Genomic DNA, 23,628 nt, shown 5'->3' on the forward strand with positions numbered 1-23,628 from the left:
CTCTGGGGGCGCGCGGGGGGTGGGAGGGGCCGACCGAGGGGCGGGGGTCTCGGGCTCCCGTCCCCACCCCGCCGGGCAGGCTCCTCGGGACCCCCCAGGGCCTAGCCCCCTCGCCTCCCGGTCCCCGCCTGTCCGGTGCCAGCCCCCGCCCGCCGCGGCCTCGCGGTCCTCCCCTCCCAGCCCCTCGGCCCCTTTCATCTTCCCTAGACTCCGCTTGGGGTTTTGCTGGTTTCTGGGAGATAAAAACCGCCTCAAATAGCGGCGGCGCGCTGCCAGGACAAACAGGGCCGGGCGGGCCATGTGCGCCTGGTTACCGGCCCTGAGCCGGGGCGCCGGGCGTCGGCGGGCCGAGCTCCGGGCACCCAGGCTCCGGCGGCGCCTCCCGCCTCCCTAAGTCGGGGAACCCTTTAGAAAACTTGGGCAGTGGCCCGGCGCTGCCTCGGTTTCCCGCCCAGGTGGTAGGGTGCTCCCCCCCCCCCCCAGCTCCCGGCAGTGGAGACCGCCCGCTGAGCGCTCTGAGTCGGTGGGGCGGTGGGTCACCGTCGCTGTGTTGCTGGGTCCGCCGCGCCCCCTGGTGAAGTGAGTGGGGAGTGCGCTAGGCCTGGATGTGGGCCTCCCAAGAATCCGCAAACCCTGAAAAACACTGACAACAAACGTTAAGTAAGTATGGGGGAGGCGGGGGCCGAACAAGAATACACAGCGCACTGTTCCTCCTCCCTAGTTCATATTACAGGGTGAGAGACGGGCACCTAACCCGGTAATTACAACACAACCTGTTGGTAGGAATCAGGCTTCACCGAAGGGAGGTGGAAGCTGCAGGCCCAGTCCGCAGTGATTTCTTGGGGGGTGGGGGTGTCTCTGGGGTTGGATGGTGAAATGATTGCGTACAAACAAAAACTTTGTTTGTTTGAATGGCCCTGGGATGGAGCGCTGTATGTGGGTTCTCGGTGCTCTTCACTAATCTGTCAGAGTCAGGGCTCCCTGTCTTCCTTCAAAGCCTGCACTGCTTCCCTCTTTCAAGGAGAGCTTTCTCAGCAAGTTTCCCCTACCCTGTTTTTACTCTATGCTCTTTAAGCTTTCTGTGACTTTCCAGGTGACTGTGCACTAACCTAGAAAATTAAACTGGGGCTACTCAAAATTTGGTCTGTGCAGTATCACGTGGGGGGCGTTTTGGAAATACAGCTTAAGAGCTCCACCCCAGAATCTGCATTTTAGCAAGATCCTCCAGTGTGTCTATGTTCACTAACATTTGGGAAGTACTAGAGTAGAGGAGACCCATGTCTTTCTCTGTGGTAAAGGCATTTTCAGAGAAGCCTTCTGGAGCCTTCTTGTTTTCTGACTCTGGAATAACTCTTCTTGGTGGCAACTTTTCATGTAAAAAGGAAGAGCAGACAGAGCCCAAGATCGCTAAACTTAGAATGCCCCCTAGATTCTCCAACTAGGGCAACTCTTGGGAGTGGGGACTAGGCTTTATACATTTCTGTGTCCCCAGAGCATGGTCGTTGGAATTGCCCATTAACCCTTATTAAATGAACAAACCAAAGCCCAAGGTCACCGAGTTCATGGCACAGTTATGGCTAATCAAGTGTTTAGTACTTCAAATTTTTTTTAAAGATTTTATTTATTTATTTGACAGAGAGAGACACAGTGAGAGAGGGAACACAAGCAGGGGGAGTGGGAGAGGGAGAAGCAGGCTTCCCGCGGAGCAGGAAGGATCGTGACCTGAGCTGAAGGCAGACGCTTAACGACTGAGCCACCCAGGCGCCCCTAGTACTTAAAATTTATTAAATGGCTTCATTTCCATTATTTCGTATGGGAAGCAACCCTGGGTAATAATTAGGACACTGCAAAAGTGAGGAAGTTGAGGCCGGAAGAATTCAAAGACTTTCCCAAAGTCATACAGCTTTAAGAAGAGGAGCCTCCATTCTGCATTCTAGTTCCATCCTTTGGGATCAGAATAAAATCAATCTCACTTTTCTTCTTTAATATTTAAAAGAGAGAGCACGTGCAAGAGAGAGAAAGCATGAACACAAGCCAGAGGTGGGGGCAGAGGGAGAGAGACAAGCAGGCTCCCTGCCAAGCAAGGAGCCCAATGCGGGGCTCGATCCCAAGACCCTGGGATCATGACCTGAGCGGAAGGCAGAGACTTAACTGACTGAGCCACCAGGGCATGCCTCTTCTTCTTTTTTAAAAAATAATTAATTAGTTAGTTAATTAATTGACAGAGAGAGACACAGCGAGAGAGGGAGCACAAGCAGGGGGAGTGGGAGAGGGAGAAGCAGGCCTCCAGCCGAGCATGGAGCCTGATGTGGGGCTCGATCCCAGGACCTCGGGATTACGACCCGAGTAGAAGGCAGACGCTTAACGACTGAGCCACCCAGGTGCCCCTTATTTATTTATTTTATTTTATTTATTTTTTTAAAAGATTTTATTTATTTATTTGACAGAGAGAGACACGGCGAGAGAGGGAACACAAGCAGGGGGTATGGGAGAGGGAGAAGCAGGCTTCTGGCCCAGCAGGGAGCCCGATGTGGGGCTCGATCCCAGGACCTTGGGATCATGACCTGAGCCAAAGGCAGACGCTTAACGACTGAGCAACCCAGGCGCCCCGCCTTATTTATTTATTTATGTTTTAATTTTTTTATTGTTAGGTTAATCACCATACATTACATCATTAGTTCTTGATGCCCTTATTTATTTTTTTAAGTAAACTCTACACCCAACATGTAGAACTGGCCCGAACTCACCACTCTGAGATTAAGAGTCGCAGGCTCCACCAACTGAGCCAGCCAAGCACCCCAATCCCACTTTTATTCTTAAATCAGAATGCTGGTTTTGGTACAACCTCTCTGTGCCTCATTTTCCTCATGCCTTCACCTCATGGGGTTGTTGTAAAGATTATACAAGCACTTGGGGCGCCTGGGTGGCTCAGTTGGTTAAGGGTCTGCCTTGGGCTCAGGTCTTGATCCCAGGGCCCTGGGATGGAGCGCTGTATTCAGCTCCTGGCTCAGAAGGGAGCCTGCTTCTCCCTCTGCCTCTCTGTCTCTCATGAGTAAATAAATAAAATCTTTTAAAAAAAATTATGAAAGCACTTTACTATATAATACGCGCTCAGGAAACGTCACTGTTTTCCAACTCACTCGCCCTCCACCCGTAACCCCGGGGGCCTGAGGTTTTGGCTGGCGCATCCCTCTCCCTCCCAAGGTCTCTCCTGACTTTACTCCTCCCGGAGGCTTTTCTCTCAGCTTTCCAGCCAGCTGCCCGAGAAGGTCCGCATTTTCCTCTGGACGATCCACGGTCCTGGGAGGGTTTAATTAGATACTTCCCTGAATGTGGCTTATTTTGGGCTTTCCGAGCGCTGAGAGGGTGAATGGGAAACTGTGTTGCGGAATTCGGAACTGGGGGAAAAAAAGCAGTCTCACAGAAAACACACACACACTCACACACACCGCCCCCCCCACCCCACTCTGACCCTTAACTGGGGGAAAAAAAGCAGTCTCACAGAAAACACACACACACTCACACACACCGCCCCCCCCCCCACCCCGCTCTGACCCTTAACTAGGGGCTGACCCTGCGGACATGCCGGCGCCGCTCCCCCTCCGGCCGCCAGACGGCGCGCGAGGAAGCTCTGGAAGTCTGTCCCGGGACTGCGCACGCGTCCGTGTTCTGCGTTTCTCTTCTCCTCACTTCCGTTGAATTCTGCATCGCCGTTTGTCCCAGACGGCTGCCCGTACGGATCCGAATCTAGCCCGGGAACTAAGAGAGTTGGGGAAGCGGGATCCGTGAGCTTACCGATTCCACACGTCCTCGGGACCGGCAAGATGTGTTCCCTGGGATTGTTCCCTCCGCCGCCGCCTAGGGGTCAAGTCACCCTCTACGAGCACAATAACGAGTTGGCGACAGGCAATAGTTATGAGAGTCCGCCTCCCGACTTCCGGGGCCAGGTGGCCGGAGCGGGGAGGGAGGGGATCTCCAGGCACGGGGGCGGGGCCCGGGAGAATAGGGGACCTGAGGCCCCGTAGCGGGGCCCGCGGTCGTGGTCCTCACCCTGGTCGACTGGCCCAGACTCAAGACTAGAAGGGCCGGAATGTATTTTAGGGCTGGGATTGGAGGATGAGGGATGTTGAGGAGCTGTGGGGCGGGCCTAGAGGGAATGGAGAGAATGAGGGAGAATTTAGGGGATATGAGGGTGCAGGAGAACTATGGAAAAGTTGAAGACGGTATCTGTGAGAGCTGGGAAGGCACAACCTGGAGTTTGTTTGTTTGTTTCCCCACGGAGTTCCTGGGAAAGAAAAGGGAGAGAAACTGCTGATTTATTGAGCGTTTGCTATGTAAGAAAGAGACTGAATCAGGTGTGCCTCACAGATGTTCTAAGATCTAATAATCACAGCAACCCTGTGAAATACGCTGGTTTTACAGATAAGGGAGTTAAGTTCTGTTTCTCTTTCCCACAAGAATTAAGTTTATGGGAATGAGAAACAGGTTCCCAGAGCCTCTTACTCTTAGCCCAGCCATGGTTTGGAGATGGCAGGGAGTGCAGCAAAGATCTGGGGAAGAGACTGACTCACTGTCACACCTCTCACACCTCTCACTTCTGGCCTGTAGTGGATCAATCTTCCTGTCCTGAACCTGACCAAGGATCCCCTGAAGACCCCTGGGAGGCTGGACCATGGCACAAGAACTGCCTTCATCCATCATCGGGAGCAAGTGTGGAAGAGATGCATCAACATATGGTGAGATGTCGCAAAGGGTCTCCTGGATCATGGTCTGCAGATCCCAGAGAAGATGGGGTCACCATCCCTCTGCCTTGGGCTCCCAAGCTCTCTCTAGCTCAGTGCCGGATATCATTCATCATAACAAATTAGCAGTACTTCTTGGGAAACCTAAGTCGACAGTAGTTCATTTCATCTCCAATGACTTGCCTTGCTTTCTGGTTTAAGTGAGCCTGCTCCCTACCCGCTCTTCATGTCATTACCACTTTCTGAGCCTTTACCCGAAGCTCGGCAAGGTTAGGGATAATGTTGCAGTGAATAGTCTCATATTTAGGTCATTCATTTAGCACATTTAGGAGTGGAGCCATACTGCCTGGGTTCAGGTCCTGGCTGTGCCAGTCTTTAGCTGTGTGATCTTGGGCAAATTACTTAATCACTTGGTCCCTCACTTTCCTCATCTGTAAAATGGGACCGATTTTACAAGGTGTAGTGACGATGAAATGAATTAATGGATGTAAAGCACTTAGAGAACAGTGCCTGGCACATGCATATTAATACTTTCAAGGGTTAGTTATTATCACTGTCATGTGTAGGATAAATTCCTACAAATCTAGTTGGTGGCTTCAAAGGGTAAGTTCATTTGTAATTTTGTGAGCTGCTGCCAAATGGTCCTCCATTGAAATTGTACATATTTACCGTCCCACCAGCAGTGTATGAGAGTGCCCGCTCCCCAACACACGTGCTGTCAGATCGAGATATTTGTTATCAGAGTACCATTTAATTTGCATATCTTTGTGTGAGTGAAGTTAAACAGCCATTTATTGTCTGATAAGTCATTCAGTCCCTGATAAGTCATTCTTTCTCACTGCCTACCTCTTTTTTTTTTTTTTAAGATTTTATTTATTTGAGAGAGAGAGAGAATGAGAGAGAGAGAGCACGAGAGGGAAGAGGGTCAGAGGGAGAAGCAGACTCCCCGCTGAGCAGAGAGCCCGATGTGGGACTCGATCCCGGGACTCCAGGCTCATGACCTGAGCCGAAGGCAGTCGCTCAACCAACTGAGCCACCCAGGCGCCCCTCTCACTGCCTACCTCTTTAGCTGCTGCTTCCCTGCCTTTTCTGTGCCTCCTCTTTCCGATGTCCCTGAAATGCTGGTGTCCTGGGCTGGACTCGCAACTGAGACTTCATACCTGGGTGTTCCCTTGTCTGCCAGACACCCTCAGTTGGCTCTTCTGCAGGCTTTTACACACTCTGTGTATTCAAAGCAGATCTCTTCATTTTCCTTTCCAAACCTGCTTCTACCTTGTGTTTTTCATCTCAAGGAATGGCCTTACCACTCATTCAGGAGCAAGTGATTTTTTTTTTTTTTTTAAGATTTTATTTATTTATTTGACAGAGAGAGAGACGGCGAGAGAGGGAACACAAGCAGGGCGACTGGGAGAGGGAGAAGCAGGCTTCCCGCTGAGCAGGGAGCGCGATGCGGGGCTCGATCCCAGGACCCTGGGATCATGACCTGAGCCGAAGGCAGACGCCTAACGACTGAGCCACCCGGGCGCCCCAGGAGCAAGGGATTTTTGAGTGTAGGCTCTGAGGCAGACAGGTTGAATCCTGATGCTGCTACGTCCTATGGAGGTCACATTGACAATATCAATCTCTTCATGCCTCTGTTCTCTCATCTAAAAATGCAGATGTTAACAATACTTATTTTGAAGGGCTGTGATAGTGGCTGAGTTAGATAATGCATGCAAAGCATCTAGCCCAGCCTTGGCATACGGTGCGCAGTATCAGCTACTATGATTATTACATAGGTGTTTCGTTTGATACTACTCCTACTAGTGTCTAGTTAGCCCTCAAATTCTGTTCATTCTACTTCTTCAACCTCTCAAATCTATCTGCTTTTCTCCAACCCTGTTGGTTCAGAGCACTTTGGCCTTTTTACCAGATTCCTGAAGTAGCCTCTTAATTCATCTCCTCCTCTCCATTTTTGTACCGTCCCTCTAATTTGTAGCCAGAGTGATCTTTCTAAAATGCCAGTTTGGGGGGGGGGGTGGTGCCTGAGTGGCTTAGTTGGTTGAGCATCCGACTCTTGGTTTCTGCTCAGGTCGTGAGATGGAGCCCGCTTCAGGCTCCGTGCTCAGTGGAAAGTCCGCTTGAAGGTTCTCTCCTTCTGCCCCTCCCCCAACTGGTGCGCACATATGCCTGTGCTCGCTCGCTCGCTCTCTCAAATAAATAAATCTTTAAAATGCTGGTGTGATCAATTTATACCTCTGCTTAAAATCCTTCCATGTTGGGGCACCTGGCTGGCTCAGTCAGTAGAGCATGACTGTTGATCTCAGGGTCATAAGTTTGAATACATGTTGGGTGTAGAGATTACTTAAAAAAAAAAATCTTTCCATGGCTTTCCATTCACAGGCTTAGGGCAGGCCTTGATCACCTGACCTGCTCACAAAGCCCTGAAAGATTTCTGAGCCTTAGTTGCCTTGTTGGTATGAGCAGAATGCCATTCAGATTAGTGTGATAATTAAATGAAGAATAATATATAAAATGCTTGGCACATACTTGGAACTTATTAAATGTGAATGCTCCTTTTTTTTTTTTTTAAGATTTTATGTTATGTTATTTTATCTTAAGTAGGCCCCATACCCAGCGTGGAGCCCATTGTGGGGCTTGAACTCACGACCCACCTGAGATCAAGACCTGAGCTGAAATCAAGAGTCAGACCCTTAACTGACTGAGCCACCCAGGCACCCCAGAGATTTTATTTTATTTATTTATTTAAAGATTTTATTTATTTACTTGAGAGAGAGAGAAAGTGAGAAGCAGCATGAGAGGGGAGAGGGTCAGAGGGAGAAACAGGCTTCCTGCTGAGCCCAGACCCCGACGTGGGACTCGATCCCAGGACTCCGGAATCATGACCTGAGCCAAAGGCAGTCGCCCAACCGAGCCACCCAGGCGCCCCGCAAAGATTTTATTTTTAAGTGATCTCTACATCCACTGTGGGGCCTGAGCTCACAACCAGAGATTAAGAGACATAGTCCACCTACTATACCCCCCAGGCGCCCCTGAGTGCTTTTATTTTCAGTACCCGTTTACTAAAGAGTGTAACTTGTAGAGGGAGACCAAAGGGAGCAGAGTAATCTGACTCCCAGCTTCCTCTCCTCAGGCGTGATATGGGCCTTTTTGGGGTGCTGAATGAAATTGCGAACTCGGAGGAGGAAGGTGAGTATTTTTCCCTACAGCCTTCTCTCGTTTTGTGGTTGGCATCTCCCCTCCTGTTTTTCCTAACTCATCCCAACACCTCTTGGCCCAGCCCCCTTCCCTTTAGCCCTGTTTTTCCTATCCTAGTTGCCGTGCTGCTGCCATCTTTTCCCCTCTGCCTGTCTCACACACCGCAGAGTGGGTATCTTGAGTATGGGTTGGGCGGGAGGCCCTGGGGAATGCTTGTCCTTCCCTTGCTCGTTCCTTATCCGAGGGTGCCCAGTGACAGCCCTGTGAATGGTTTAATCAGAGCTGCTTCCTCAACCCCACAGTGTTTGAGTGGGTGAAGACGGCGTCCAGCTGGGCCCTGGCACTCTGTCGATGGGCCTCCTCCCTCCATGGGTCCCTGTTCCCCCATCTGTCTGTAAGTTTGGCTTCCTCCCCTGGCCCTCTGGCTGCTCCTCCCTCACTCCTGCCCTCTTCCACTTTCCATCCCTTAGGGTCAGGGTGGGGTGGGAAGAAAGCCTGCAGAGGGTGGGAGTGGTCCAGCTCCCCTGCGGGAAGTTGGGGGGATGAGCTCCCTTTGTCCCAGCGCATCCTCTATCCACTTTGTTCTCATAGCTCAGGAGCGAAGATCTGATTGCTGAATTTGCCCAAGTCACGAACTGGTGAGTGTACAAGCTCTGAGGCTTTTGTGGGAAGGAAGTCCCGAACCTTGGAACTTCTCTGGGGGAGAGGGAAGTCAAGGCAGAGACTCCTCCTACCCCTTTCCTGACTTACCCACATTCTCACTCCCAAAAAAAGAAATAAAAGAAAAAGTGAAAAGCAATAATGCCCTCACGTGAAAGGGAATCTGAGCTTCTGGGCTGGGGGCTGTGTTCAGGCCCTCATGCTCACTCCGGCCCCAGGTCCGGCTGCTGCTTGCGGGTCTTTGCCTGGCACCCCCACACCAACAAGTTTGCAGTGGCCCTGCTAGATGACTCAATCCGGGTGTATAATGCCAACAGGTACGTGGACACCTACTGGGCGGGCTCCGACTCTTTTGTCTCCCTAAGTCAGTCTCCTTTCCTCACCAGCCTTGGTTCCAGGGCTCCTGTAGGTTCCTGGGCCTGGTCCACAGGACCCCTTCCGGAACTAGGGTCAGGGAGCCTCTACAACTAGATGTGTCCTATTTGCACATCTAACCTCTCTCCTACCCTTCTATCCATCCCACAATACCCCTGGGCCTTGGGTGATCAGCTTTCTTCTCTTGCCTTTCCCTCCTCAACTGAACTCTGGTCCCCTGAGCTCTGGTGTCCCTGCTTTGACTCAGTCCCTTAACCTTCCCCACAGCACTATAGTCCCCTCCCTGAAGCACCGGCTGCAGCGAAATGTGGCGGCTCTGGCCTGGAAGCCCCTCAGTGCCTCTGTCTTGGCTGTGGCCTGCCAGACCTGCATTCTCATCTGGACCCTGGACCCCACCTCCCTGTCTACCCGGTGAGTCCCAGTAGCCTCTGTCTTCCCTTGGCCGGAGGCTTGTGGCCGTGTTCGTGGTGGTGGGTGGCCAGGCGGTCTGGAAGTTCTTTATCTTCACAGCACTTCCCAGGGCTGTGGGAGAAGCAGACCTAAGGTCAATGTCGAGCTGCTGAGAATGCTGTAATCTAGAGAAAGGGACAGAACTAGGAGCCTCTGGAATTGTCGGCAGTGTGTATACATGGATCGTGGAGTAGAAAGACTGACTCTTCCAGAGGACTGTCAGATGTAGGGTTAAAGGCAGTGGGGGAGGGAATTCATATAGACATAAGTTGAAATCAAGGAAATTGGAAAAAGAATCCCCATGAGAGGGCGCCTGGGTGGCTCAGTTGGTTAAGCGACTGCCTTCGGCTCAGGTCATGATCCTGGAGTCCCGGGATCGAGCCCCACGTCGGGCTCCCTGCTCAGCAGGGAGTCTGCTTCTCCCTCTGACCCTCTTCCCTCTTGTGCTCTCTCTCTCTCATTCTCTCTCTCTCAAATAAATAAATAAAATCTTAAAAAAAAAAAAAAAGAATCCCCATGAGAACTAAGTAAATATAACATCAGAAACTGGTCCTTTAAGTTATGAATAAAGAAGAAAACTTTATGGCCAGCCTTATTAGGGTAAAAGAGAAAATCAAAGTACAGTGTTTTTCAGAATGGGAAAGAAGAGATAACTGCAGATATGGAAGAAAATAGAAGAATTATTATAGAATTTCATGTACAAGTTTAGACCAACACATTGAAAATCTAAAGGAAATACTTGATTCTCTACCAACATCTGTAACCAAAGTGGATTGTGTAAAAGAAATTAAAACTTTTAGAGCTCTACCACTAAAAAAAATGCCACGCATACATGGCTTTATGAGAGGTCTATCTAATTTCAAAGAAAAGATAATCTCCGGGGCGCCTGGGTGGCTCAGATGGTTGAGCGTCTGCCTTCGGCTCAGGTCGTGATCCCCGGGTCCTGGGATCGAGTTCCACATCAGGCTCCCTGCTCCTTGGGAGCCTGCTTCTCCCTCTGCCTCTCTCTCTGTCTCTCATGAATAAATAAATAAAATCTTAAAAAAAAAAAAGATAATCTCCATGTTTTTGTTTGTATTTTTTATTTTTTTAAGATTTTATTTATTTGTGAGCGAGAGAGCGCACACAGGCAGGGGGAGCGGCAGACAGAGGGAGAAACGAGCGGGGTGCGGGGGGGGGGGGGAGCCTGATGCGGGGCTCGATCCCAGGGATCTGGGATCATGATTTGAGCCAGAGGCAGACGCTTAATCGACTGAGCCACCCAGGTGTCCTTGTTTGTTTTTTAAATTAGGCTCCACGCCCAGCCCATAGTGGGGCTTGAACTCATGACCCTGAGATTACAGTCACATGCTCTACCGACTGAGCCAGCCAGGCTCCCCTCCATGTTATTTGAATTAGACCAGATCACAGAAAAATTGGGAAATTTTTGGAAATCAGGCTTCTGATTTTTTTCTTTTAGTAAACTTTATTTTGGCATAATTTTAGATTTTTTAGAACAGCTGCAAAGATAGTACAGAGAGTTTTGAATATCCATCACCCAGTTTCACCCATTGTTTTTTTTAGATTTTTTTTTTTTATTTATTCATTTGAGAGAGAGTGAATGAGAGAGAGAAATAGCACACAAGTGCATGAACCCAGGGGCAGAGGCAGAGGGAGAAGCAGACTCCCGCTGAGCCTGGAACCTGATGCGGGACTCGATCCCAGGACCCTGGGATCATGACCTGAGCCAAAGGCAGACGCCTAACCAACTGAGCACCCAGGCATCCCTGTTTCACCCATTGTTAACATCTTGTTACCATGTGACATTTGTCAAAACTAAGAAACTGACGTTTATACGTTATTAACTAAACTCAGACTTTCTTCAAATTTCACCAGTTTTTCCACTGATGTCCTCCTTCTGTCCCAGAATCCATCCTGGTTTATTTTTATAAAGCTCTACCCTAAAACCTAAGCCTGACAATAATTAGTATTAGAAAGACAATATTTTAGCATAGATTTAAAACTCCTAAAAACTCTTAAAGAAAATATTAGCAAGTAGAGTCCAAAAGCATATTTAAAAAAAAATCTTAACCAAGTAGGATTTTTCAGAAATTAGACTGTCCTCAGGAAATCTATTAACATGATTTATTAAATTAGCAAATTAAAGGAGAAAAATGCTTATATCCATAAATGCCCTTAAAAAGCAGACATTCCAGTTGAAAACAAAGTAAAATAGGAATACAAATAGACGACCTAACATATTTACTGAGAAAAAAAAGAGTATTTACTCAGAATCAGTACCTACCATATTAGACAGTGAATATGAAATAGTAAAGGTATTTTTTTCAGTAATGTCAAGATCAAGACAGAGATACATTATCACTGTTATTTTTATTTAAGATTTTATTTTTTTAAGTAATCTTTACACCCAGTGTGGGGCTTGAACTCACAAGCCCGAGATCAAGAGTCGCATGCTCTACCTACTGAGCTAGCCAGGTGCCCCCCATTATTACTGTTATTAATCAACATTATATTTGGAGAGTCTAGTGAGTGCAGTAAGACAAGGAAAAAGGTAAAGTCTTGAAAACAAAGGGAAAATTATTCTTCTTTGCAGATACGATTTCATACGTAGATAAAACAAGCGACTTAGCTAAAAAAACCTATTTGAGCTAATAAGAAATGTAAATGTAGGATGGTGACTGGATCCAGGAAACCAAAAGTGTAATAGTTTCCTTTTATACCTATAATCATCACTGAGAAATTGAAATGGAAAAAATATTCTACTTATAACGTGCAATTACCAAAATCACTGGGAATGAATTGTTAAATTTATTTAATCTACTAGACATCTGGAGAAAGTTGTGGAAGACCATAAAGCAAGAGCTGACTAAATGGAGAGACACACTGTACACCTGGACAGGAATGTGTCATCATAGAAATGTCAGATTAAGTGGACTTGCAGCCAGAATTCTGCTAGATTTGGTTTTTCTGAACTGGGCAAAATGATATTCAGAGTTTTTATTAAAGAATAAATATGGAAGAGTTGCCAAGAGAAGTTTGAAAAGGAAGAATGTGGAGGGGAGACTTGCCCTACCAAGTATTAAATATCTTATGAAGTTACAGTAATGGGAATTTATTGGCATGAGGATACAGAAACAGATCAGCATAATCGTATAACATTCAGGAATAGATCTAAGAATATATGAGAATTTAATATATAAGAAATGTGGCTTTTCATTGCAATGAAGTTTAGATTTTTTTTATTTTAGTGTTGGGATGATTGGCTTTCCATTTAGGAAATAATAAAGGTAGTCCCTATTTATTATTTATTTATTTATTAAGATTTTATTTATTTATTTGAGAGAGAGAGAGAGAGAGAATGAGAGATAGAGAGCACGAGAGGGAAGAGGGTCAGAGGGAGAAGCAGACTCCCCACTGAGCGGGGAGCCCGATGCGGGACTCGATCCCGGGACTCTAGGATCATGACCTGAGCCGAAGGCAGTCGCTTAACCAACTGAGCCACCCAGGCGCCCCCTATTTATTTTTTTTAAAGTGCAAGCCTAAGGGCGCCCGGGTGGCTCAGTCGGTTAAGTATCTGCCTTTGGCTCAGGTCATGATCCCAGGGTCCTGGGATCGAGCCCCACATCGGGCTCCCTGCTACATGGGGAGCCTGCTTCTCCCTCTGCCTACCACTCCCCCTGCTTGTGTGCTCACGCTCTCTCTCTCTCTTTCAGAAATAAATAAAATCTTTAAAAAAGAATAAAAACATAAAAGTGCAAGCCTTTTTTACTCCCAAATTCTGAACACATAGTAACATGAGTACCTAAGGGTATAGATACAGAGAATATTTTTTGCAGTGTTGTTTGAAATGATAAAACTCTACAAACAGTTGAAATGTCCATTTGTGGAGGCGTGACTAAATCAGTTCTAGTTTCTCGATTCAGGGGAGTGGAGACAGCGGAGCCACTGAAAAGAATGAGATGGATCTCTGTGAACAGACCTGAAAAGAAAAGTAGGGTTTATTAGATCGGCGATCTAAGACCCCATTGGCACTAGAGGTAGTGACAGTTCGGTGGTAGAGGAGGATGGCATTCATTCAGGTAGTAGCCTGTGCCTGTCAGGCCAGGTACGTGGCTCTGGAGGTACAAGGCAGCTCCCAGCCTAGTGGTGGAGGACGACCCCCTGCTGCACCTTTGTCACAAGCAGAAAACCGTGCAGGAGCACAGAGGGAGAGTAATTCTGACAAGGAAAGAGGGAAGGACAGGGTTTGCAGCACAGGATGAGTTCTGGGGAGCAGCAGATAACTCTGGAGAAGAGACTGGAACCTTGAGGTAACATCACAGATGATCGCGGGCCCCAGGCTGGATGGCCCCGCGGGGAGAGGGCTCTGGTCTGGGGCGGAGCGTGACCTCTCCCCGGCTCGGCACCATCTAGCCTCGCTGGCCAGAAGTGTGTGTCTCCCGGAGGCCTACGGTGACAGCTTACTCCCTTTCACTCATTTTCATCTGTGGACCTAATGGTGGTGATTTTGCCCTTTTTTTTTTTTTTTTTCCTTTAACTCCCATGACCCTTACTTATTTCCCCTAACGTGGATTTGAGGGACCATTGGGATATGGAAGTTTCGTTAGGAGGTAAGGAAATAGTCATGGGGTGTCCTTGTCTCCTTCTGATTTCATACCCTGCTTCCCCTCCGCAGACCCTCTTCGGGTTGTGCCCAAGTGCTCTCTCACCCTGGACACACACCTGTCACCAGCTTGGCCTGGGCGCCCAGTGGGGGACGGCTGCTCTCAGCTTCACCTGTGGATGCTGCTATCCTGGTGAGTTGGTCCCCCTCCCTTGCTGTCATTTCAGCCCCCCTCAGACTTGAGGCAAGACCATTCTTTGCCTGGGGGTGGAAGATAGCCTATGGGGAGGAGAGAAATAATCGTCCGTTGAGCGTTAAACTTTTCCAGGGAAGGAGCGGTACCATTCAGACTCCTCAGACGTAAAATTCTGCTTGCTGTCACTGCACATAGAAACCTGTTCCCTCCTGTTCTAACAGTCCTTCCCCTGCTTCATCTCCTTTCTGTGTCTTTTTACCTTGAGTAAGGGCAGCCCCTGTGACAGGTTAGGGATGCTGGAGTTTCTTCTCTCACTCCCGACCCCTGTGGCCCAGGTATGGGATGTCTCAACAGAGACCTGTGTTCCCCTTCCCTGGTTTCGGGGAGGCGGGGTTACCAATCTGCTCTGGTCCCCGGATGGCAGCAAAGTCCTGGCTACCACTCCTTCAGCTGTCTTTCGGTGAGTGGGAGGAGGGCAGAGGGAGGGGGAGGGCAAGGATGACCTAGAGAAAGGCACTTGGCTCCTGGAACTTCCGGCCGCAGAACCTTCTGTTCTGTTCCCATTCTCTGACCTGGCCCTGGGGCTGGCAGAGGGAGGGCAGTCCAGGTTTTGGAACCTAGAGGTCCTGAGTTGCGACCTGCCTCTCTCCGGCACAGAGTCTGGGAGGCCCAGATGTGGACTTGTGAGAGATGGCCTACTCTGTCAGGGCGGTGTCAGGTGAGAGGGGACTGTGATTCAGAGAGCTGGGGAGGAGGCGGGTCCCAGGTGCCCCAAGCGTGTCTCCCCTCACCCTCTACTGTTCTTCCTGCATTCCCCTCCCGACCGATGTTCCCCTGCCTTTTGCTCCCTGACCCCAGACTGGCTGCTGGAGCCCAGATGGAAACCGACTGCTGTTCACTGTATTGGGGGAACCACTCATTTACTCCTTGTTGTTCCCAGAACGTTGCGGTGAGTCAGGGGAAACAGCTCGGGATGCAGAGTATCTGGGGTAGTCAGAGGGAGGCAGGAACCCTCTGGAAGATGCTACTCTGAAGGATAAAGGGAAGTAAAGCTTGGGAGACTTGAGAGGTGTTGATGCTTACAATGGATGTGAGGCAGAGGACCAGTGAGAGGCCTGCTTCCTGTACTTCAGAGCCTCCGCCCTTCTTGCAGGGGAGGGGAAGGGGCGCGTTGGAGGTGCCAAGTCAGCCACCATTGTGGCGGATCTGTCTGAGACAACGGTACAAACACCGGATGGAGAGGAAAGGTGAGCTGAATGGCTGAGGGAGGGGCAGTGAAAAGGTGGGCGGGACCATGCTGAGCCCTCCCAAATGACTCTTGTGACTCACAGACTTGGGGGAGAGGCCCACTCCATGGTCTGGGACCCCAGTGGGGAGCGTCTGGCTGTGCTCATGAAAGGTAAGACTTGGGAAGGACTTTGCTCGGCCATCTTCCCATTAATGGAGGGTGTCCGGGCCCTGGCTGCCGTTATCTGCCCTGCGCTGGGGTTCTGCCTCCAGCGTGCCTTCCTAGTGCATCCGTTTCTCAGGAAATCCACGGGTCCAGGATGGGAAACCAGTCATCCTCCTTTTTCGCACTCGAAACAGCCCCGTGTTTGAGCTGCTTCCTTGGTAAGTGCCAGGTAGGCCATCAGGTCTGAACCCCCTACCCACCTTCCCACACCCCACACGGAGCCCACATCCTGCTTCACCTCTTGTCTCCAACTGCCTGCTCACCTTCTCCCCCTAGCGGCATTATCCAGGGGGAGCCGGGGGCCCAGGCGCAGCTCATCACTTTCCATCCATCCTTCAACAAAGGGGCTCTGCTCAGTGTGGTGAGTCGGCCAGGCTGCTGGGCTTTTGGGGAGCAGGGTGGAGGAACTGAGGGCTGTGGCTGCTGCGTGGCCCTGCCATGTGGCCTTCTTTGGGCCTAGGCTCTGAATGATTTTTCTTGTCCCTCTCTGCAGTGCTGGTCCACAGGCCGAATTGCCCACATCCCTCTGTACTTTGTTAATGCCCAGTTTCCACGTTTTAGCCCAGTGCTTGGCCGGACCCAGGAGCCCCCAGCTGGGGGTGGAGGCTCTACTCATGATCTGCCCCTCTTTACCGAGACATCCCCAACCTCTGCCCCATGGGACCCTCTCCCAGGGCCACCCCCTGCCTGGTCCCACTCCCCTCACTCGCACTTCTAATAATAAAAAATTCCCTTTGTTGTTTTCCATTCCATTATGAGACTTTCTTTTTTCAGGGAGTTGCACTGGGGTCTAGTGAAGAAAAAAAATAGTGGACTTTGGGTTAAGATGGCTGTGTTACTTTTTATGAATTTGGCCAACTTATTTAACCCTAGGAACTGGGTGGTTCTCAGGTGATTTGGAAAGCAGAGCTGAGAAAAGACCTACCATAGGCTTTGGTATATAATAGACATTTCACTTTTCCCAAGTTTCAGGCAAGTTCCCAAAATGGTGCAGAGTAATAATGTGGCAAGGACTTGATCAGTGTGTGATACATGACATTTTATTGGACTAGGGAATTTGTGGGAGGCTTAGGTACCGGGTGCTGGGCCAGGGTGACACGGGCCATGCTCAAGGCACCCTCTCTGGTGTGGTGCCCACCAATGAAGCCGCTGGTGTGGACAAAGATGCAGCCAGGAATCCCACTGACCTGGTCCAGGGCCTCGTCCCGAAGACCCCGCCATGGCTCTGGCAGGGGCAGCCTACAAGTAGACAGAAAGAGGAAGTCAGTGGGAGCAAGCGGAGGCCTTGAGGAGAAGAGAGAGGAAGCACAGAAGAGGCCAAGGTTAGTGGCCCCTCTGATAGGGCTGAAACAGGCCTGAAGGTCCGCAGGGGGGTCCTCTGGGGCCTTACCGGCTCTGGAATGAATGGGGCTCCTTGGGCACACACTGTACCCGCCACTGTCCGGCCTGGTCAGTGTAGATAACAAAGGCGATGGTCCCTGGTGGGGACAGCCCAGATTCCAGGTGGTAGAGGTGCTCCTTCCAGGGGCATCCACCGTTTGCCAGTTCTATTATCTCCCCACTTGGGTCCACCTGAAAGGGAGGCTGCGCTGGGAGACGAGGGTGGAAGCAGGAGCCCCTTCGGCCAGCAGCCTGCCAACAGTCACTAAGCCACGAGTCACAGTGCCGCCTCCTGGGCCTGTACCTGGAACCGCTGGGCCAGGGCCACTTCCACCAAGCCCCGGGCCGGCAGCCAGCTGTGCCGGTAGAAGTCTAGTCTCTGCAGGAACTCCTCTCGGACTAGGTCCATTGCACGCTGGAACCCGGCCTGGGGATCGGAGGAATCAGAACCGCGGTGCTGGCCCCAACTTTTGACTCTGCTAGGATTGGAGGAGGCAACCACTCCCGTCCTCCCCCAAAGTGCTTACCAGGCCTCCTGGTCTCTTCCTTTGGGGCTCTCCTTACCTCGGTGTCTTGGTTGGGCTGGTTCCAGGCAGGATTCAGTCGGGCAACCCGGGCGCTCAGTGTGGTAGTCAGCACGTATCTAGGCTCTCCCTCTTCCCACTGGGAGATCCCATTGTCCACCGCGTCCACCTCCTCCACGAAGTTCTCATACATCTAAGGTGGCAGCAGGAGTCAATGCTCTTGGGGGTTCCTACCATTTGCATCACGTTTTACAGATTTCACTCATTTAATCTCCACAACAGCCCCCTGAGGGTGTCAACATTCACTGGATAAAGAAAGGGGGAACTGGGGAGTTCAGCGGCTTCAGGTCAGATCTAATCGTGCTGGGGCTGGAATTCAGATCACCTGACTTGTAATCCAGTGTTCCCTCCAGTACCGCACAAAGCCTGAGTCAGGGCCAGCATGGCTGAGGAGGGGGCTGCTGACTTCAGAATAAGGAAGGTCTCAAGTTCCCATGAGGGGCTCTGGGAGTGGATCCCGGTGGCTGAGATAGGGTAAATCTCCAGGTGGGCTGAGTAGGCTATTCAGTGACCTGGTAACTGAGGTACATGGGGGCCTGGCCAAACACGAGTCAGGTGGGAGAACAGTGCTGGACGAGACAAGGGAGCTGGGATGTGGTCCCAGGGAAGCCCGTGACGCGTCACGTGGTGGGAACAGGTACTGCATCCCCTGAGGCCAAAGAGGGGAGGATAGTGCCGCCAAGAGTCTGGGGGCAGGGACACCTGCGTGGTTCAGTTGGTTGGGCGTCTGCCTTTGGCTCAGGTCATGACCCCGGGGTCCTGGAATCGAGTCCTGCATTGGGCTCCTGGCTCCATGGGGAACCTGCTTCTGCCTGCCGCTCCCCCTGCTTGTGCGTGCACAAACTCTGATAAATAAAATCTTTAAAAAAAAAAAAAGTCTGGGGGTAGAAACAACATGGGATATGAATGCTTACAGCAAAATTGCTCTGCACATAGGCTTACAACATCAACATGTCCGTGGTATGCGGCAAAGTGCTCCCTTTGGGGAGAGCTGAAAAAGAACCTCCCTTATGCCCAGCCTCTCTTGCTCTGGACCCCAACCTGATGCTCAACTAAAACTTGGTATAATCTACTTCAATTGCTCAGAAGCCCCTCAGCAGGGGGCATGGGTGGCTCAGTCGGTTAAGCGTCTACCATCAGCTCAGGTCATGATCCCAGGGTCTTGGGATCAAGCCACACAGGCTCCTTGCTCAGCGCCCCCCCCCCCCGACTTGTGCACGCTTTCTCTTTTATTCTCTCTCAAATAAATAAAATCTTTTTTTTTTTAAACAATGATCAAATTTTATTTTATTTTTTTAACGATTTTATTTATTTATTTGAGAGAGAGAATGAGATAGAGAGAGAGGGAGCATGAGAGGGGGGAGGGTCCAAGGGAGAAGCAGACTCCCTGCTGAGCAGGGAGTCTGACGCGGGACTCGATCCCGGGACTCCAGGATCATGACCTGAGCCAAAGGCAGTCACTTAACCAACTGAGCCACTCAGGCGCCCTCAAATAAATAAAATCTTAAAAAAAATTAGAAGAGAAGCCCCTCAGCAGAAGGGAAAATGGCCTCAGGCAGTCTAAAAACCTTAGTATTCCCAAAGCTCCAACGCAACCATTCCTATTTCTTCACTTCTTTGGATTGTACTAATGCTATGTCACAGGGGGCAGATAATAGGCAAACTAAGATCCGAACTCAGTGGCTTCTGCAAAAACCAGAGTTGATGGAATCTGCAGCTTGACTCGTGAATGTCACAGGCATGGGGGGTCAAGCAGGTGTCCTCAGAATCACTGGCAGGTGTACCCCCATTCCTTCCCTGCAGCAGGAACGTGCTGAGCTGCTCGCAGGGGATGCTGGTGGAACCTGAAGATATTTTCATAATCCAACCCCTCCCAGCTGAATGTCCCAATTCGTGTCCCAGATACGCTTCCCTCCACCTTCAGGGCAGCCAGAACCTCCAAGCCATGTGCTTCCCAACACAAGCAGCCTCCTCTATTACCAAGTTGTTGAACAATTTCTTATGTGTGTCAGGTCAAGAAAAAGACCAGGAAACACTGCTTTATGGTTTTCAAAGCCCTTCCCCGAACACTACCTCACCCGCCTCTCACAACCACCCCAGGATAGACGTGAGAGAGATGAGCCATCCCCTGTGAGAAGATGAGCCTGACTGGGGGAGAAGGTGCTGAGCCGACTACAGGCCAGGAGTCCTGAGGCCCAGTCCTGCGTGAGTGCCATTCCCAGTTGGTGGAGACACACTTATGGGTCATCTCTGTCCTTCGGTCCCCACCTTGTCATAGATGGTGCCCACCATGCTGTCCTCTTCACTGATGCCCAGCAACTGGGCCAGCAGCTTGTGCCCGAAGTGCAGATAGATGAGTCCCGCACTGCTCAGCTTGGTCTGCCATGGCTTCCCAGGAGACAGGGAGCTCATGGTCTCTGTGAAAGATCTGAGGAGCACAGGGAGGTAGGGCTGAGGCAGAGCTGCCCCAGTTAGCCCACAGCATGTGCCTGCATGTGCAGGCATGAGGGGGTGGAGGCTGGAGAACACTCAGGAGGTGGGAGGGGGGGTGCCCAGCTGTGGGGCTTTAGCTTTTCCTTGGGGTTCAACATGGACCTCAGCTTGGAGTCTCCATTCATGCTTTCATTTGACAATGGTTAATTCAATGCTTACTACATGCCAGGCTTTGTGTTTTAGACACCAGGGATAAAAAAAAAAAAAAAAAAACCCTAAGACCAGGGCGCCTGGGTGGCTCAGTTGGTAAAATGTCTGCCTTGGGCTCAGGTCATGATCCCAGGGTCCTGGGATCGAGTCCCGCATTGGGCCCCCGGCTCAGCGGGGAGCCTGCTTCTCCCTCTGCCTGCCGCTCCCCCTGCTTGTGCTCTCCCTCTGACAAATAAAAACAAAACACCAAAAAAAAAAAACCTTAAAAAACAACAACAAAAAACCCAACAAAACTAAAACCCTAAGACAACGTCCCTGCCTTCAAGTTCATCTACTACAGGCAGAGAAGCCCACAAACAACCAAGCGAATGCTCTACTTAGGTTATAAACAAGGGAAAGGGGGGAGGAAAGACTTCAGGTCATTCTTAAAAGAGGAATTAGGTGTTCGCCAGCCAGACACAAAGGTCAAGGAGAAAAGGTACTCCAGGTACAGATGGAACAACATCTCTTACAACGGCTAACACAGGTCTCTACATGGAACTGCAAGAAAGGCAGCTCGGGTATGAGGAGTGGCAAAAAAATAAAGCTAGAGGGGTAAGCAAGGGCCAGATCATGGCAGGCCTCGTCCACCATAGTTTGGATTTTGGACGTTATCTGTCGGTAGTGGGGAGCCACTGAGAGATTTTCAGCGGACAAGTTCATGTGAGAGCACTGTGCCAGCCAGCATGCAGAACAAATGCAAGGTCACCTTGCAGTGGTGCAGGGGAGTGAGGAAAGCAGAAATCTGAATTCTCAGTGGCACAGAGAATAGGGAAATGGTATGACAGTTCTTAGGGAAGTAGAAAACTACTGCTGTAATTTCTAATACCAGTCTGTCAGAATCAGCTAGAGAGCTTATTTTTTGCTTTAGTGTTTTTTATTATGGAGCAAATACAAAAATATTTATAAAATGTTCACAAAGTAAAAAGATTAATACATAGTAAGCCCCAGATAGAAGTCCAAAAAGAAGCTAAACGAAATTGTTGATGGAAACAGACATATGTGCTAAACTACACAGTAGAACAGAGAATTAAGGACACCGCTTGCTTCCGGGGAGGCAGGGGACTCGGAGAGGGAAGAAGTACTGGGGCGCAGACGCCAAGGTAATGGTGCTTTTCTAGTTCTCAGGTTGGGAGATTGGTCCATGGGTGCTTGTTACGTGTGTTATAGTCCGAAAGTGTTAAATACATCCTTTTATGTATCAAATACTGCACAGTTAAAAAATATATATATAAAATCATTAGAAAAAAGGAATTACTCAACATTGTCAAGTACTACAAAGAGGTCCGTTAAGGTGAGACCCTCCACCAGCAACCTGAGTTCGGTGTTGAGGGGCCCTTTCCACGAGCATTTCCAGTGGAGAGATTGGGAGAGGGCCAGCCGAATGAATGAACGGAACGAACTGGAAGGGATGTGGAATCAGGGTCAGCTCTTTCACTGATGAGAGGCTGAGAAGGGAGGGTAAGAGATGAGGCTATAAATAGCAGGAGGGTTCCCCCACCACATCATTTATGGATGTAATATGTACACTTAAAAAAAAAAAAAAGAGGGAAAGGGAGAAAAATACTTAGAGAGAATTTAAATAAAATACCCTCATACTCTGTCAGAGATCCCCACTTTAAGCAGTGTGGGGTATATGAGGGAGGGTTTGTTTTTTTATTTACTCTTGACTTCCAAATGGAGACGCTCGGGCAGAATTTTAGGCTGGGGGAGGGGGTGCCTGGGCAGCTCAGTGGGTTAAGTGCCTGCCTTCGGCTCAGGTCATGATCCCAGGGTCCTGGGATGGAGCCCCGAGTCGAGCCTGCTTCTCCCTTTTCCTCTGCTCCTCCAACTGCTCATGCTCTCTCACTCTCAAATAAAGAAATAAAATTTTAAAGAAGAAACAAACACTGGGGGAGAACGGTGGTGTGAGCCCCCAGAGGAGAAAGTAATAGATCACAAAAGGGGCAAACAGAAGGGAACGATGTTTCCTGAACTGGAAAGAGGGAGCTGAGGATGCTTGGGAATGGGAATCTGAGGATGTGCATGCAGGAAAGGCTCAATTTCCTTTGAAAAGGAGGCGGCAGGGTCACTCACTGAGGGAGTCTGATGAGGCAGGGGCCTGAGGAGAGACGAAGGGGACTGAAATGGTACCACGGATAATGGGCCAGCCTTGGAGAAGAAAGATTTCCCAATGTAAGAGTATAAATGAAGTAGAGGACCACATACATCTGAGCTGTCACCACCACCGCTGCCATGTGGGCCCAGCAGTCTGAAGTGGGGCAGCAAGGGCACATGAAAGGACCAATCTGAGCTGGGGTATTAACTGGGGTGAGGATGGTGCTAGTGGGAGAAAATCCTGACTGAGCCAAGGAAGGCGGCCAGCGGGGAGGGGCGTGAGGACCGCCTGGAAGCCAGCGAGGCCCAAGGCCAGGGGGACGGACGCAGAGCGGGGGGCGAGCCGGCAGGCTGTAGTCCCGCGGCACTCAGGAGCTGGCTTTCCAGGATGAGGCGGTTCCCTTCGCTGGCACGGACAACCGCAGTGGATGGCTGCCTTGGGGCACAGAACAAAGCTGAAGTCGAGGAAGCTAAAGAAATGCTATCTGGGCACTCACCTCTGGTGATGGTCATATCGGTGTCTCTGAGGGTCATACTCGCCACCCACATCTACCACGATGTCACAAGAAGCCAGTTTTTCGGGGTCCCGGGTCCGCACAATCTCCGCATCCTGCAGCGGACACAGGAGGTGAGGTGGCGGCCAGGGTCGCGCTGATAGAGAATGAATGTTAGGTTTCCAGGGGAGCGGGTAAGGAGGGGGTGCTCGGGCACAGCCCGCCCGGGGGGGGCCCGTAGATGCCCCGGGGTCAGTTTCCGCGGATCGTACCCGGTACTCGGGCAGGAGGCGCAGCAGTGCGCACGCCAGGGCCTCATCGCAGTGGAAAGTGCCGTTGTGCGTGCCGATTCGGGGTGGCGCCATGAGGCTGCCGCGGGGTCGCTTGGGCGGCGGGACGGACTCCAGGCTGAGCACACGCGGCCGGGGCCGTGAGGCTGGCGGCGGCCGCAGCAGACGTAGGAGACCGCGCGGGAAGCTGCAGCCCATGCAACCTCCCCGGTGGGGCGGTGGGTCGTCGACCCGGAAGAGGAAGCGCACGCGCAGTTCCATTTCCGCCGGGCGGCCGTTTCCACGGCAACCGACCCGCAGAAAGCGGCGTCTCGCAGGATTTCTCCCGGACTCCTCCAAAGGCCCGGGGTGGAGCCTCGGAGATAAGCACTGCATCCCCCACTAACTGAGCAGGCCCTGGGGAGGGGCACAGCATCTCCATCAC

The 23,628-nt window shown here is 50.7% G+C and overlaps 2 protein-coding genes across 8 annotated transcripts; one reads left to right on the forward strand and one right to left on the reverse strand.

Moving 5' to 3' along the window:
* Nucleotides 1–510: 510 nt before the first annotated feature.
* On the forward strand, nucleotides 511–16,424 carry AAAS (aladin WD repeat nucleoporin). 6 transcript variants are annotated; one of them, XM_027595554.1, is made up of 16 exons: nucleotides 511–660; nucleotides 4,609–4,736; nucleotides 7,876–7,931; nucleotides 8,243–8,334; nucleotides 8,532–8,578; nucleotides 8,819–8,917; nucleotides 9,243–9,386; nucleotides 14,101–14,221; nucleotides 14,560–14,684; nucleotides 14,882–14,942; nucleotides 15,083–15,173; nucleotides 15,378–15,471; nucleotides 15,556–15,623; nucleotides 15,754–15,835; nucleotides 15,954–16,038; nucleotides 16,171–16,424. In XM_027595554.1, exons 3-16 carry the CDS (start codon nucleotides 7,883–7,885, stop codon nucleotides 16,393–16,395), a joined length of 1,383 nt encoding a protein of 460 aa, XP_027451355.1. In that variant the 5' UTR covers nucleotides 511–660; nucleotides 4,609–4,736; nucleotides 7,876–7,882; the 3' UTR covers nucleotides 16,396–16,424. The 6 variants fall into 6 exon arrangements, with proteins under 6 accessions (XP_027451355.1, XP_027451353.1, XP_027451352.1 ...); XM_027595552.1 differs by lacking the exon at nucleotides 511–660 and adding an exon at nucleotides 3,619–3,733; XM_027595551.1 differs by lacking the exon at nucleotides 511–660 and adding an exon at nucleotides 3,716–3,947.
* Nucleotides 16,425–16,705: 281 nt separating this feature from the next.
* Nucleotides 16,706–23,579, reverse strand: MYG1 (MYG1 exonuclease). Of its 2 annotated transcripts, XM_027595208.2 has the most exons (7): nucleotides 23,187–23,579; nucleotides 22,918–23,030; nucleotides 19,910–20,069; nucleotides 17,622–17,774; nucleotides 17,362–17,484; nucleotides 17,068–17,249; nucleotides 16,706–16,916 (listed from the first exon to the last, which is right to left on the reverse strand). In XM_027595208.2, exons 1-7 carry the CDS (start codon nucleotides 23,577–23,579, stop codon nucleotides 16,718–16,720), a joined length of 1,323 nt encoding a protein of 440 aa, XP_027451009.2. In that variant the 3' UTR covers nucleotides 16,706–16,717. The 2 variants fall into 2 exon arrangements, with proteins under 2 accessions (XP_027451009.2, XP_027451010.2); XM_027595209.2 differs by lacking the exon at nucleotides 17,362–17,484.
* Between the last annotated feature and the right edge of the window lie 49 nt (nucleotides 23,580–23,628).

This window comes from Zalophus californianus, chromosome 9, assembly GCF_009762305.2.
Source record: "Zalophus californianus isolate mZalCal1 chromosome 9, mZalCal1.pri.v2, whole genome shotgun sequence".
Lineage (NCBI taxonomy): Eukaryota > Metazoa > Chordata > Mammalia > Carnivora > Otariidae > Zalophus > Zalophus californianus.

Coding starts and splice junctions, on each gene's coding strand:
- AAAS (XM_027595550.1), top strand. CDS start 4,206: ATGGAAAAGTTGAAGACGGTATCTGTGAGAGCTGGGAAGGCACAACCT. Junction 14,222..14,559: donor CTGTGGATGCTGCTATCCTG/GTGAGTTGGTCC, acceptor CCTGTGGCCCAG/GTATGGGATGTCTCAACAGA. Junction 14,943..15,082: donor CTCTGTCAGGGCGGTGTCAG/GTGAGAGGGGAC, acceptor CCCTGACCCCAG/ACTGGCTGCTGGAGCCCAGA.
- MYG1 (XM_027595208.2), bottom strand. CDS start 23,579: ATGCAGTGCTTATCTCCGAGGCTCCACCCCGGGCCTTTGGAGGAGTCC. Junction 20,070..22,917: donor CGATATGACCATCACCAGAG/GTGAGTGCCCAG, acceptor TGTGCTCCTCAG/ATCTTTCACAGAGACCATGA. Junction 17,775..19,909: donor TGGGCACCATCTATGACAAG/GTGGGGACCGAA, acceptor CTGCCACCTTAG/ATGTATGAGAACTTCGTGGA.